At 30.8% G+C, this 13,575-nt stretch overlaps 6 protein-coding genes across 6 annotated transcripts; 3 read left to right on the forward strand and 3 right to left on the reverse strand.

Moving 5' to 3' along the window:
• Positions 1 to 24: 24 nt before the first annotated feature.
• BX663DRAFT_475956 (alpha/beta hydrolase fold-domain-containing protein) lies at positions 25 to 1,387 on the reverse strand (the record flags this gene model as incomplete). Its single annotated transcript, XM_051524253.1, has 4 exons — positions 955 to 1,387; positions 833 to 890; positions 552 to 750; positions 25 to 491 (listed from the first exon to the last, which is right to left on the reverse strand). The coding sequence occupies exons 1-4, from the start codon at positions 1,218 to 1,220 to the stop codon at positions 25 to 27; spliced, it is 990 nt and encodes a 329-aa protein (XP_051380937.1). The 5' UTR covers positions 1,221 to 1,387.
• Positions 1,388 to 1,661: 274 nt separating this feature from the next.
• BX663DRAFT_515837 (uncharacterized protein) lies at positions 1,662 to 2,747 on the forward strand. Its single transcript, XM_051528498.1, has 7 exons — positions 1,662 to 1,800; positions 1,867 to 1,932; positions 1,987 to 2,048; positions 2,119 to 2,133; positions 2,207 to 2,378; positions 2,430 to 2,532; positions 2,592 to 2,747. Exons 1-7 carry the CDS (start codon positions 1,750 to 1,752, stop codon positions 2,696 to 2,698), a joined length of 576 nt encoding a protein of 191 aa, XP_051380938.1. The 5' UTR covers positions 1,662 to 1,749; the 3' UTR covers positions 2,699 to 2,747.
• Positions 2,629 to 4,287, forward strand: BX663DRAFT_140473 (uncharacterized protein). Its single transcript, XM_051521567.1, has 2 exons — positions 2,629 to 2,712; positions 2,811 to 4,287. The coding sequence occupies exon 2, from the start codon at positions 2,902 to 2,904 to the stop codon at positions 4,018 to 4,020; it is 1,119 nt and encodes a 372-aa protein (XP_051380939.1). The 5' UTR covers positions 2,629 to 2,712; positions 2,811 to 2,901; the 3' UTR covers positions 4,021 to 4,287.
• Positions 4,075 to 6,494, reverse strand: BX663DRAFT_515843 (Dbl homology domain-containing protein). Its single transcript, XM_051528499.1, has 5 exons — positions 5,161 to 6,494; positions 4,986 to 5,090; positions 4,588 to 4,917; positions 4,420 to 4,516; positions 4,075 to 4,358 (listed from the first exon to the last, which is right to left on the reverse strand). Exons 1-5 carry the CDS (start codon positions 6,403 to 6,405, stop codon positions 4,237 to 4,239), a joined length of 1,899 nt encoding a protein of 632 aa, XP_051380940.1. The 5' UTR covers positions 6,406 to 6,494; the 3' UTR covers positions 4,075 to 4,236.
• A 3,297-nt stretch (positions 6,495 to 9,791) lies between these two features.
• Positions 9,792 to 12,348, forward strand: BX663DRAFT_515849 (major facilitator superfamily domain-containing protein). The gene is made up of 8 exons (XM_051528500.1): positions 9,792 to 10,158; positions 10,273 to 10,429; positions 10,699 to 10,700; positions 10,782 to 10,999; positions 11,104 to 11,166; positions 11,236 to 11,684; positions 11,790 to 11,950; positions 12,026 to 12,348. The coding sequence occupies exons 1-8, from the start codon at positions 9,975 to 9,977 to the stop codon at positions 12,265 to 12,267; spliced, it is 1,476 nt and encodes a 491-aa protein (XP_051380941.1). The 5' UTR covers positions 9,792 to 9,974; the 3' UTR covers positions 12,268 to 12,348.
• BX663DRAFT_475964 (uncharacterized protein) lies at positions 12,347 to 13,283 on the reverse strand (the record flags this gene model as incomplete). The annotated part of the gene is made up of 3 exons (XM_051524254.1): positions 13,134 to 13,283; positions 12,914 to 13,023; positions 12,347 to 12,829 (listed from the first exon to the last, which is right to left on the reverse strand). The coding sequence occupies exons 1-3, from the start codon at positions 13,246 to 13,248 to the stop codon at positions 12,347 to 12,349; spliced, it is 708 nt and encodes a 235-aa protein (XP_051380942.1). The 5' UTR covers positions 13,249 to 13,283.
• Positions 13,284 to 13,575: the final 292 nt, after the last annotated feature.

Genomic DNA, 13,575 nt, shown 5'->3' on the forward strand with positions numbered 1-13,575 from the left:
ATTATATATTATATATTTATTTAATTAAAGCTTATTACTCTGACTATTCCAATGTTTTCTAAGAATACCTATAATCTGTTCAAGTGCTGCCTCTGATTGAGGTTTTGACATTTGAGGTAAGGTTAAGAATCCATGATGGGTCCCTAAATAGATTGTACAAACTACATTTACACCCGCTTTCATTAATTTCTTTGAATAAAGTTCACCCTCTGTTCTTAAGACATCTTTTTCTGCAATGATCATTAGAACTGGGGGTAAACCTTTCAAGACATCTAGAGAGGCCGACATGGGAACTGCAGTTACTTCTTTCTGATAGCAACCCTGATGACTTGTTAAATAGGCATCCCAAACATACTTCATGGAGTCCCTTGATAAAACTGAGTTATCCTTGTTTTCTATATAGGATTTAGTATCAAAATCAACATCCAAAACAGGATAAAAAAGGAGTTGATATGATATCAAATGGATCTTTTGACGCTCTTTAGCCAAAACTATATAATATTTAGTTTAAATTAAGAGGAGGATGTATGTATGTGTGGTATATGTCTTACTTGCTAAGCCAGCACATAGATTACCACCTGCAGAATCACCAGCAATAACTAAACGAGTAGGATTCACATAAATTGATTGAGCATGTTGATGCACCCAACAAAGAGCTGCATAACATTCTTCAAGTGCCACTGGATGTTTTACTTCTGGACTATAAGAGAAATGAACGAAAATGATACAGGCGGGAATCAAATTGACCAACTAATGTATATTGTTACACGTATTAATGATTAAGAAAGGTTATTTATGGATACATTAAATAATTTTTTTTTTTTTTTTTTACCTCATTCGTTAATATCCTGTGAGTATCATAGCTTCCCACAATCCAGCCACCACCATGTCTATATGGCCAAAATACAAGAAAATAAATAAATAATGATTTATATAGATATTTATTGTTCTTACAGAAACAACATGACAGGTAAAACTTCATTTAATGGTGTATTTGATGGACGAAGTATGGAAATATTAACTTTGATACCATTAAAAGTGATTTCACGATCCTCTTTTTTAACCTCTTTTATTCCTTCTAATTGATTAGCATATAATGTATCATAAAATTCTCGAATAATGGCAGGTTGGCATGCTTCTTCATCAGAGTCAATATTGTAAACGGACTTGATTTGAGAAATAATTGCGAGAGGTATTGGATATGGTTTATATTTTGGCATTTTTTTTTAACTTAAAGGAGAAAGTACAAAAAGGGGAAGGGAGAAGATAGAATAAGTCAGTGAAGAATCAGAATCTTGAAAAAAAAAAAAGTATCCCTATTATTAGTTGGAAATTTGATAAAAGAAATAAAGATAGCTTTTAAAATCTAAAGAAGGATTCTTTATTATTGTGGACTATTTATATATTTGTTTAACAATACTCTAATAATAATGGTGGTGGTGGTGGTGCTGCTGATGCAGACCAAATCGTGTTATTGTGATTCGGCTTTTGATGACGACACTATCATCTGACTAAATCGTTGAGCGTTACTTCTGCGATTATACGACAACAAATCTGAATTCCCCCCCCCTCCCTCCGCCCTTTTTTTATATTTATAATTATCCATACATTTTGGCAATTATACACCAGCAACAGAAAGAAATAACCGCCGCGACAAATCCAAAAAAAAAAAAAAAAAAATGAATAAAAATTAAAACGCGGTTATTAATTTCTACGCGTTAAAATTTGTCTTTTCTCCTTGATAGAACCATGGAGCTTGATGAGTACTATGACATTGATTCCATCTTGGCAGAACAAATAGTAACGTTTCAATATGATGTGTGTGCCAGTACATAATACTTATACATATATGTATATATATTTTAGAAAATACCATGCATTGCACTTCATGATTATACCAAGGAAGCCAACTTAAATGGCAACAATACAGAGGTACAATTGAAGCTTGAATCGTCAACAAAATATATTTAATAGTGCTGTCATTAGGTTAAACGTAATACTCGAGTTGAATTACCCTATTGGATGGCTAAGCCCTTAGCAGAATATTCGTAAATAGATATAAAGATGATCATTATTATTATTATTTTTTCATGGTTATTAACTTATTTGTACAATTAGGTTACCAGCCAATGAGTAAATACAAATACATAAATAGAAACACCTTTCATTTTGATTCATTATTTTTTTTTCTTACAAATATGAATAGTTCCCTTATTTCGATTGAATTACCAAAGACTTATGGCACAAAAGTGAGAAATGCTCTAGATGCAAGTCCTGTCCTTGTTGATTTTAGATTACTTTGTCCTTATTTTTATTTATTTGGCATTAAATTATTAGATCTAGTTGTAGATGATAAATTAGGTGGTATATTGCAAAAGGTATTGAAGTAATGTTATGAATATTATTTGGAAATTAATTATATTTTATAGGCATTTAAATTAAGGCTTCAAGAAACTATGAATTATTCACGAACCATAAATAGTTCAAAAGGGCAGGAGTTTCTACAAAAATTAGATGAAACAGAGAAAGAATGTAAGAAATACATGTGTGCAATTTTTTTTTTATTTATGTATTTATTTTTTTTCTCATAGTATTTAGAGCAGGCCAAGATAGTGCTTTGCAATTTAAGCAATGGCGAGATAGAGCCGTACATCAAATCAAGACAGCTAATATTGGCCCAAAACCTTCTGTTTTATAATAACCGTGGAATAGGTAAAAAAAAAAAATAAAAAAAAAATGATTTTCGGACCGGAAGTTAAACTATTTATCATCATAATATCATTACATAATAAAAACGTGAACTTCTGTAGCTAACTTTATTAGAAATCCTTTTTTCTGTCTATTTCTTTCTTTTTCTTTCCTTTTTTTTTTTTCTTTACATATATATTGTCTAATTTTAAAATGTCAACATTGACAGATGCCAAAGTAGATGATAAACCACGTTTAGTTTTACGAACTTACAAAGCAAGTGATCATGACCAAGTTGATCATTTATTTTATAGTACTTATTTTACACTTGTTCCAGAAGGTGTTAAAAACAAACTCAAGTCACCTCTATTTTGGGTCATTTGGTTTGCTGCTTATGCATATTTATTAGCTATTGTTCCTATCCTCTTGGCTGGACTTAACTGGCCATCATGGACCTACATAGCTCTGAAACTCTTTTTAACTTTTGCATGGTCTATTGTTTCCTTTGCCTCCGTCTTTGTTATTACAGACCGCTTCGAAGTTGTAGACAAAGTCGAACAAGCACGACAAAACGACCTTAGCGATCCCGAAATATATTATCTTAACTGGACAAAACAAGAAATTGAAGTTAAAGATGATGATAATCAAATTAAGACGACAATGACGACGACAACAACGACGAATACTACTACATCCAATAATAATAATAACCCAAACAAAAAGCGTGTTACATTTGATAAGAATGCAAAGCCCGCAACAGAACTCATTCGTATTCAAAGACCCTTGGAGGAACAAACACCTTCTCATTTCTGGGTATTGACATTAGATAATAAACCTTGTGGTATGGTTGGTTTAGCTCATTATCGTGAACGTATCTTGTCAAATCGCCCCTTGCAGCCACCTGCTTGGAAGTTATTGTTGGCAGCAGCATGTCAAAGGTATCATTTGCCTTTGCCTGTTTGGTTGAGAGATCTTCAGGGTCAAATGCCGACTCCTGTCTTTGCAGAACCACATGAACCCAAGGTGGCTACATTACAACGTTTAGCAGTACGAACCGATTATCAGGGCTGTGGTCTGTCGACGTTGTTGATTGATCGTGTCATGTCTTGGGCTGATGAACATGGGCTTGAACGTGTAGAGGCAAATACGAATGAATTAGAAAGTCAGGCTGCGAATATTTTACGTCTGAAGCATGGATTCAAGTTGATTAAAAAAGTGAAGAAAGGATGGTTTGGACAATATGAAAAGACTTGGTCTTGCGATGTAAAAGAATGGATGAAGGCACATGAACTAGGTGCAAGTACTTATATAAAAAAAAAGAATGATAGATAGTGAATAGCAATAATATGATAAGATAGATTTTTTTTTTACAGCGTATACATATATAAAATAACTGTTTTTATTAGTATTATTATTATCAGTATATTATTATCATTATTATTAGTATTATTAGTATTAGTATTCTACAAAGTATAACATTAAATATTAATTATAGTAAATATGTACAAAGTAAAGCCTCCTCCCCTCAAAATAAAACTATGTATTAGATTAAGTCTTCTTTTTTTTCTTTTGAACAGAATCCATTGCTATTGCAAGACTTGTAATGATTTGATGTGCTCGAAGTAAGTTTTTATAATCTGGATGGTTTGGTTCGGTATGCTTTATTAAATCTATATAAAGAAGAATTTAGAAAAACTTTGTCTCAATTATATTTCAAACACGTTTATTTACCTGTAAGTAATAAGCCATAACGAGCAACACGTTGGATAGGAATGATTAAATAGTCTTGCATCGTAAACTGACTTGTCTCCTTTCGAGTTAATAATCTCTGTTAAAGAGACATAAGCTTAATGATACAATAATACTCTAGATCCATCTTTTATTATTATTATCTCTTACCTGTTTGAATTGTATATAACCAATTGTATTTTCTCGACTATCTAAACACTTGCGATTACCTTTATAATCCAAAGCGCATCGTAAAAAGACCACAAAATCTTCTGCCATGTCAACCAATATCTTCCCCAGTCTTAAATTATTACATTCCATATTACCACATGGATTCATTCCCATTTCTTTGACAGGCCCCATTTGAAGATGTCGAAGGTGGTTAATTAGTTTTGCGGAAAATTGCATGAGATCAAATAAATTAGCAAAAAGATCGATATCATCTTCTTTGAAAAGTCTATTTTCCTTTTGAAACGCATATAAAAATGCATCATAGAAAACCTATATTTATATATAGAAAAACGATATAAGCTTTAAATTATGTACAAACTAATAATAATAAAACATACAATTTTTGTATAGTAAAGTTGATTCCAGAAACTAACTTCTGTTGTAAAGAACTCTTTGATAATAAATCTTCGAGTCAAAAAATATTTTTCAATTTTTGCACGTGGCTTTATGAAAAAAAAAATCATTGTTATTAGTCAAAAAAAAAAAAAAAAGCTTCAACTGTTAAAATTTTACCAAATCCCTGGAAAAGTTTGAGATAGGCACGTGTGATGACTTTCGAAGTTTTTCTTCCAATGTATGATGCCAGGTCATCATTGCCTTGGCCTCTCGTTTCCAACTTGTCTTGCGATATAATTCATATTTCCTTGGCTTAATTGTTGCAAACTCTAAGATAGGCTCCCTTGTGACGGGATCAAATACGTTTGGTATATAAAGATACTTGAGATGATCCTCACAAAACGAAAAGGAGTGGTGATGTGTAAGGTATTCAGGATGTGCAGCTCGTACTTTGGCCTTTTGACATGGTTTTAATGGAGTTTTCTTTTCTGAAGGATGCTTATATCGTTTAAGAACAGGCATATCTCTAGTATGTTTCTCGGTAATCGAGATAATATCATTCTCAACAAGTGTCTTGGAAGATATGTTCGTATCCATACTGCTTACAGAGACAGCATCATATGTTGTGCAACTGGATCGACGTTGGACAACAGGGCTGGATAAAGTGGCATTGCTATTAAAAGAAGATGTACTTGTAGTTGTCTCTACCAAGGCTACATTGGCTGTACGATTCATTGAATTGATAGTACTTAGGTCATTATTATTCAATTTATCACATTCTGAATCTGAATGATAATTACTTTCTTGGTTCAAAACATGATTCGTTGTGTCGTTATTATAGTCGCTATTCGCTATCATATTATGTTCTACCATCGAATGACGTTTAGAAGACTTTAATTTATCTGTCAGCTCCCAAGGTGGAGGTGAGAGAGGTGTCTCTGAAGACCATTCAACAAAGGTAGGTATGATAGGTTCAGGAGCACTAGGTGTATAGATATCATCCATTGAATCAAAAGATGACTGCATTGATTTTGTACGTCTATGAAAGTGTGGAAAGTGTAATTTCTTGAATGCTGATTGAATGCTATTCGAGTCAGGTGATTTATGATTACGATTGTCAGTTGTTGTCTTTTCCATTGGTTTTTTATTCGATTTATGAGGCATATAACCTATAGCTGTATTATGATGCTGAAGGGCTGTATGTGGTAAAGTGGATGGTGGTGGTGGTGATGGTAAGCTATTACGTTTTATTGGCGGTTTTGAAGCAGTCTTATTGATGGATTCTGCTCTTTTATCTCTTGGACAAGAAAAGAAATAACTCCATGGTGACTTTTTCTTTGTAAAGTTTGTATCAACTGATAAATTCGGTTTAACTCCATTCCTTGAAAGCTTTTCTTCATCATTTAATGTCAATGATTGCATTCTTTTCTTTTTTTTTTTTCCTTTTTGTAAAAGAAAAAAAGAAATGTCAAACGACACCAAATATAGAAAGAGAAAAGAAAAGAAAAAAGGAATAGTGAAAAAAAAAAAGAAAAAAAAAAAAAAGAAAAAAAAAAACCAACATGAAACAAACAAACAGAAAGTAAAAAAATCATCTTTTGGTGTATTCTATAAATCCAATTAGTTATTGGTTCGCAAAATTTATTCATGTTTCGCATGCATTATAAAAAGGATTTTTATGAATTTAAGCCAACAATAAAACTCTTTTACAAATCATATAGCCAATAAAAAAGAAGACTTTCAAATTTTACGTAAAGTTCCCAAAAAGGTAATTTTATAGAATTTTTTTTTTTGTAATTATAGAAATTAAACAGTATAACATTAAAATAGGTCAGTTCAGACATACAATTGAATTTTCGCCTTTTTGAATGAATATTTACTCTTTAATAATTCCATGTTATGAGTTATTTATTTGTTTGGCTTGTTAAATATTACGTAATTTTAACATTTTAAGTATTTTTTTTTACGTCGCCGCTGCTCTTTGAAGAGTATATTCAGCAATACTTTATCAACCTTAAAATCAGGAAAAAAAAAAAAACTTCAACACCTCTGTAATGTCCAAAAACTTAGCCCATTTTTAAGTCAGAAGAAATGTGTTCATACACCAAGAGAAGGGGGGGGGGAGGAGGAATAGTGTGATAATAGCTGCTATATTGAATTCATGATGTTATACATCACTCTCCACATTAATCTTATCTATTATTGTGAAACAGTTTAATTAATTGCAGCTATAAATTACAGCTATACGATGTTATCATGCAGTAGTATGGCTTGCATCAAATAACATGATAATAAAGATTTTTTTTTCTTTTTATCCTAAATGGCCTTCCTTTCTTTTTTTTTGCGTATAAATGGGAGAAAAGTTAATGATTAGATCTACTTTGTTTAGTACATAATCGATTACAATTCATTACGTATGTTCGGAATCTTAATTTGTGATTGCTGCTAAAAGGTCAACAACGCAGCTTAAAGTCTAAATGTATAGGGTTGCATGAATATAAACACGTGTTCAGTTACTTTCTTGAAAAAAAAAGTGAAACAACCTACATACGAACAGATATTGCCTCTAGATCTTATTAAATCTAATAGACTCATACAATGGCTACTTGTTAGTATATATGTATAAGCTAGGGAATAAGCATATCATTCAATGTTTCCCAAATAAATCTTCATCTTTATATCCTAAACAAAGTTGCTATTATTATTTCTATTAAATAGATTTCTCTTAGCGAGCTACCTAAATTAATAAGCCCGTTAGAAAACTTCATGTTATAGCCTTCTAATACTTATTTAAACAAACAGACACTATAGAGTATAGTTTATATATATGATATATCCTCAACGGAAGACATATATGGTTCTTCTCTATCTTGTAACTAGATTCTTTTCTTTATAGTATCCAAGGGCACTTTAAATTATGCGAATTAAAACGGATAAATTCTGTATTGAATAATTTCTATCCCTATGTCTAATTATCGTAAGCTTTTTATTCTTGGGAAAGTAAAATATCAACGTACAAACTTGATCAATGTTGGTGGAATCAATATAAAACGGGCTGATTTTTATTATTATTATTCCTAAACTAAGAGGCGAAGGAAAAAAAATTTTTTTTTTATGAATATGTAACTGAGTTATTTGACAAAAATTCTTCATCCAACGTCGAACAAAGTTTTTGAAAAGTGAACTGCTACTGGTTTTGAAGGCTTGAAGAATGAAAAATTAGCAATTTATATGTACATAAGAAACGATATTGGCTTTACTTTCGACAGGGACAATCTTTTATAATTGTAAAAAGAAATGATGAAAAAGACCATTCAAAAAAAAAAGAAGGAAAAAGTTATAAATGTAATAAACACCAATATAATTTTTTTTTCTTTTTTACTTCAAAAGTTGTATTTTCATCAATGAATCAGACTTCTATATTAATTTGAAACGTATTATTAACTAGATATCCGAAATTGAAATGAGTAGCGTTGAAATATTAAAGACAGAAGCAGTTTCTCATACTATCCTTGGAATTATATAGTTTATGTGGCTATTAATATCATGGTAAAAATTGCCACATTTGTAGTCTAGATAACAATAATAACGGCATTCAATGGGAATAGCAACTAACCATTATCGACTTTTTTTTTTATGAGTAGTCTTGAATAATATGTTCAGTTCATATATAATGCACTTATCCACAAGTAAGCAGGTTTTAATATCCGTTCTACAAAAAAAAAAAAAAAAAAAAAAAAAAAAAAAAAAAAAGTGCTACAAGTGTTAAAATTTGCCTACTTATTCCTTTCAACTTAATTCTATAGAGTAGTTCCGGTCAGTTGCTCAAAGTAAACTCAAATGAGATGAAGTCATTAAAGAAGAGACATCGTAAATGAGTGTTACAGAAGTTTACTATCAACTATTACAAAGCCATATTTATGGGTTTTTAGTAAACATTCTGTTTCGTGCTTAACAATTATTTAAATAAAAAGGTCTTTACAATTGAACGTTGTGTATGTTATTAAGCCATGATTATATATATATATATATATTTAATATCGGCATATAACTATCATATTGACATTATCAAGTACACATAACAATGAGAAAGTAATAGTATAAATTATAGTCTACTAGCTATAATTTAATTTCAGAGAATTAATATACATCAGACAAATCAACAACCAGATAGATACATAATCATAACACCCTGAGTAGATTAGATCTACGAATGTTAAATTATTTTTTTTTTCTTTAACCTATAAGTAACGGTTGACAGCAAACAAGGATAAATAACTTCTCTAAAGAAACATACACACACACACACACACACACACACACACACACACACACACACAAATATTAAAACATCATACTCTATTTTGCTTTTTTTTTTCTCCCCCGAATTTAACTAATGCAATGAAGAATATACCGTAGTCCCAAGTATATTATCGCTGTTATGATATAATTTCTGTCAAACATTACAGAAAAAAAAAAAAAAAAATCAACTAGCAGAAAAAAAAACCAGGTGTCAAGTGAAATTTTAATTTGTGACTAGTGGTAGTTTGTATTTTAGAAACTTCCAAAAAGCCACAAAAAAATAAATAAATAAATATGTATATACAAAAAGCCAAATTAAAATATACGACAATTCTAATTGAAGAATACAACAAGTGAACTTGTAACAAGTTCAAATGGAAATATTTTCTATTATTTGTTGTTGCTAAGTTACTATTTAGTCATTACAAATAGAAATATTTGAATGAGAAGTAGCGTTACATTACACACGTATCTCTGATCTAGTGTAAGGGAAAAACGGAATTCGAAAAAAAAAAAACTTAACAACAGAGTCTGGAAGAAAGAAAGAAAAAAAGAAGTCTTCTTATTCTTATTATTAATTACTGCTTATTCATAAAAAATATATATATTCATATATAAACAAGACATTTTCTAATATACAAATTTATTCTTCTTTTATTTCATTTTATTTTTCATTTTATTTTTTAATAATGAATACCTCAAAAGAAAATAATACTGAATATTACGTTACTACGATGGGTGATCCTATTACTGCTTTCACACATAATAATAATAATAGTAATATAAGTCTTTCATCCTCTTTAACGGAGAAAGAGGCTCATCATCCTTCTTCAGCTGAAGTAACAACAAAACCTGTGACTGACCATGAATACCGTAAGTATCTAGATCAATACATACATACAAATAGATCAATTATTATTGTGTATAATGTTAGACGACATCTGACCTTGCATCCCCACTTTACTTGTTTTTTTATTATTATATTAGATTTAAAATATAATGATCCCGAAAATGGAGTCAACGACAATAATCATACCGTCATCGAAGATAATGAAAATGACATATCAGATGGCGGTTATGGTTGGCTCGTGATTCTCGGGTCATTCATGGTCCAAGTCACTAGTTTTGGTGTTGCTTCATGCTGGTAAAGTAATATGTTACAAGGAAAAAAAAAATTCTTCTTTTGTGTAAATTTTTATACTTGATCAAATGTTTCACTTTAACTTTGATCATGAAAAAAACAACAACGTAGACAAGTGAGCGACTGATAATGTCATCTATAATTATTATTGTTATTTTCATTATATCCTATACTATTTATTACATTTTATATAAGGATAAAAAAAAACCTGGGCTAATGAAAGGTTCTAACAAATCGTTTCTTCCTTTTTATCATGAAATTTAATTTAACAGGGGTAAGTTTACCAAAAAGGAATAATAAAGTCTTTTTATTATTATTATAGAAGTTAAATTTTACGCCATTTATCATATACTAGGCATCTTGCAAGACTATTTGGACCTCAATGTGTATCGAGGTACAGTGCCTGATTCACAATTTCAGTTAAGTTTCGTAGGCACCTTATTAGAAATTTTTGTGAATTTAATGGGCCCTGTAGCTCAGCTTATTGCTTCTCAATTTGGTTCCAAGAGTGTCTTGATCATCGGTACCATTTTGGCTACTTTGGGCCTAGAATTGGCTAGTTTAAGTTCAAAGGTAATATTAAGGAAAAAAAAAAAGAAAAGAAAAAAAAAATGGCGTTTGCTCAATATATACATGCATATATGTAATTATTATTATTATTATTTTTTTAAAAAAAGATTTGGCATCTTTATTTAACTCAAGGCATTATGTTTGGAGCTGGTGCTTCTCTTCTTTATGTTGTATGTATATTATAAAGTACCATCATATCTTTTAATTTAACAAAATTTTGTACGTATAATTCACAATAGACCGCAATGGGAACTGCTCCGTTATGGTTTAATAAAAAAAGAGGGCTTGCATTAGGTATGGCTTCAAGCGGTTCTGGTATCGGCGGTCTCGTATTACCATTCATCATCAATGTTTTGAACGATAAATTAGGGATCGCCTGGACTTTCCGTATCCTTGGCTTTATTTGTCTTGTTTGTGATCTAATCGCGTGTATTTTTGTAAAGGACAGGTATCCTGCTAAATTAAAAAAGGGAGAACGATCCTTAAAGCATGTATATGATATTAGTGTTTTAAAGAACCCCAACTTTTTTATTTGGGCATGTGGATCTGTCATTTCCTTAATGGGATACTTTATTCCTTATTTCTTTGTACCCGCTTATGCTACCTATTTAGAACTTCCAGCTTCTAGCGGTTCTATTTTAATTGCTATCATGTCGGCAGCCAACTTTATCGGTCGTATCTTAGTTGGGTATGTACCTGTTTTTATTTTTTTTCTTATATATATATATATATATATACATACACATGTATATACTACATACATTATAATAACACTTACACATGTATACAATAGATATATTGGTGATCGTATTGGTCGACTAAATGCAGATATCATTTTCACTATCTGCGCAGGTTTAAGTAGTTTATTAGTTTGGAATTTTGCAAACGATTTGGGTGTCCTTATTGCCTTTTCTGTTCTTTTTGGTTTGTTCTGTGGTTCTTATTTTGCCATGAGTAAGTTTCCCTCCTTTATTATTCTGTAAAGTAGTCATGTCATAGTTTATTCATTCATTCATTCTATTTATACAGTGACACCCATCACAGCAGCCATTTTAACTCCTGAACAATATCGTACTGGCGTCTCTATCTTACTTTTATTTAATATCATAGCCATTTTTGGTATTACAATTGCTGGTGCTATTGAGGCTAATGCGCATGCTCAACCTTATTTGGCTTACAAACTATTTACAGGCGTTGTTTACATTGTTGGTGGTATCATTTTGATAGTTCTCAAATTGAAAATTACAAAAGGCATCTTTGCTAAATTTTAATATATACACATATATATGTGTATTGTATACTACATTATAGAGTTTAATAATAAATAATTTATAAAAAAAAAACGAAACACTAATAGTCTTCCTCAAAGAGATCTTTTAATAATTTGTCTTGTTCCTTTGCCTTTTTAACTTGATTATTATCATTATTCTCAAGCGCCTTCTGCTTTGCCTTTTTAATTTCTTCATTTTCCTCCTCTATCTTTCGTACTTTGTTTTCCCAATCTACTTTATTATCTACCCAAACACCTAAACGTCTTTCATTTTTATCATCTTCAAGGACAGGCATAATAGCCATTGTATTATAATACTTTAATAAGGTCGATAGTGTAGCATCCGTATCTAGTTTATATTCTCTTAACAGTGCTTGTCGTATTTCCGGTCGGTCAATCTCACCCGGTAGCAATCGTTTTCTTTGCTCAAATAACTCAAAAAGTAAATCAATTGAAAGTGAACCTATCCTATTATTGCCTTTCAATTCTGTTGATACATTTTCTTCTTCTTCTTTTTCTTCTGCTTCTTTTCTATGTTTCATGATGCCTAACATTGTATCTGTCTAATAACAAAAGCAAATTATTGATTGTTTATAAGGATCTCCCTCTCTCTTCTCTCTCTCTCTCTTCTTTCCTTATTTACATACTGTTCTCATTTTAGTAACTGTAGGTTGAATTTCTACAGATCCTAATATCTTTAAATTTTCAAGTAGTTGAGGATCCTGACCATCTTTTTCAATAAATTCTGTCTTGATGTCTAATGTTGGAAAGGAGGCTTTTTGTCAGTTTATAAAGTTTACAAAAAAAAAAAAAAAAAAAAAAAAAAGAACAAACTCTCCCTCCCTCTTTGAATAATAATCCGCTTACCTGAAACAATAGAAGGGCCAAGTGTGGAGGGTGACTCTTTAGGTACATTTTGAAATGTTTCCTGTTTTGCTTTTGTAGGAAGTTTCCTTACTACTTTTGAAGATTGTGCACCCATGATGTTAATGTAAGATTGTTTTAGACTAGGGCATTAAAATGTCTTTATTTTGCAGGAAGAAAAAAGTAACAAATTTAGATAGAAAAAAGGAGAGTCACAATTATGCCTTTCTCCGCGTTTAATTAAGAAAAAAAAAAAGGACTTTGCATAAATGCGTATCTATTTGTCACGTAGATCGATTACATAAGCACTCTCTATTTGAAGGAAAAAAATAAATAAATAAATAAATAAAATAAAACCTGTTATGTATACAGATTTGGATAAATGTTATTTATAGTTACTACTATGGCAGAGTATTCCCAGCTTGTAGGAAAGGCTATCTTCTTC

Source organism: Cokeromyces recurvatus, assembly GCF_025118155.1.
Source record: "Cokeromyces recurvatus strain NRRL 2243 chromosome Unknown BX663scaffold_20, whole genome shotgun sequence".
Taxonomy (NCBI): domain Eukaryota; kingdom Fungi; phylum Mucoromycota; class Mucoromycetes; order Mucorales; family Mucoraceae; genus Cokeromyces; species Cokeromyces recurvatus.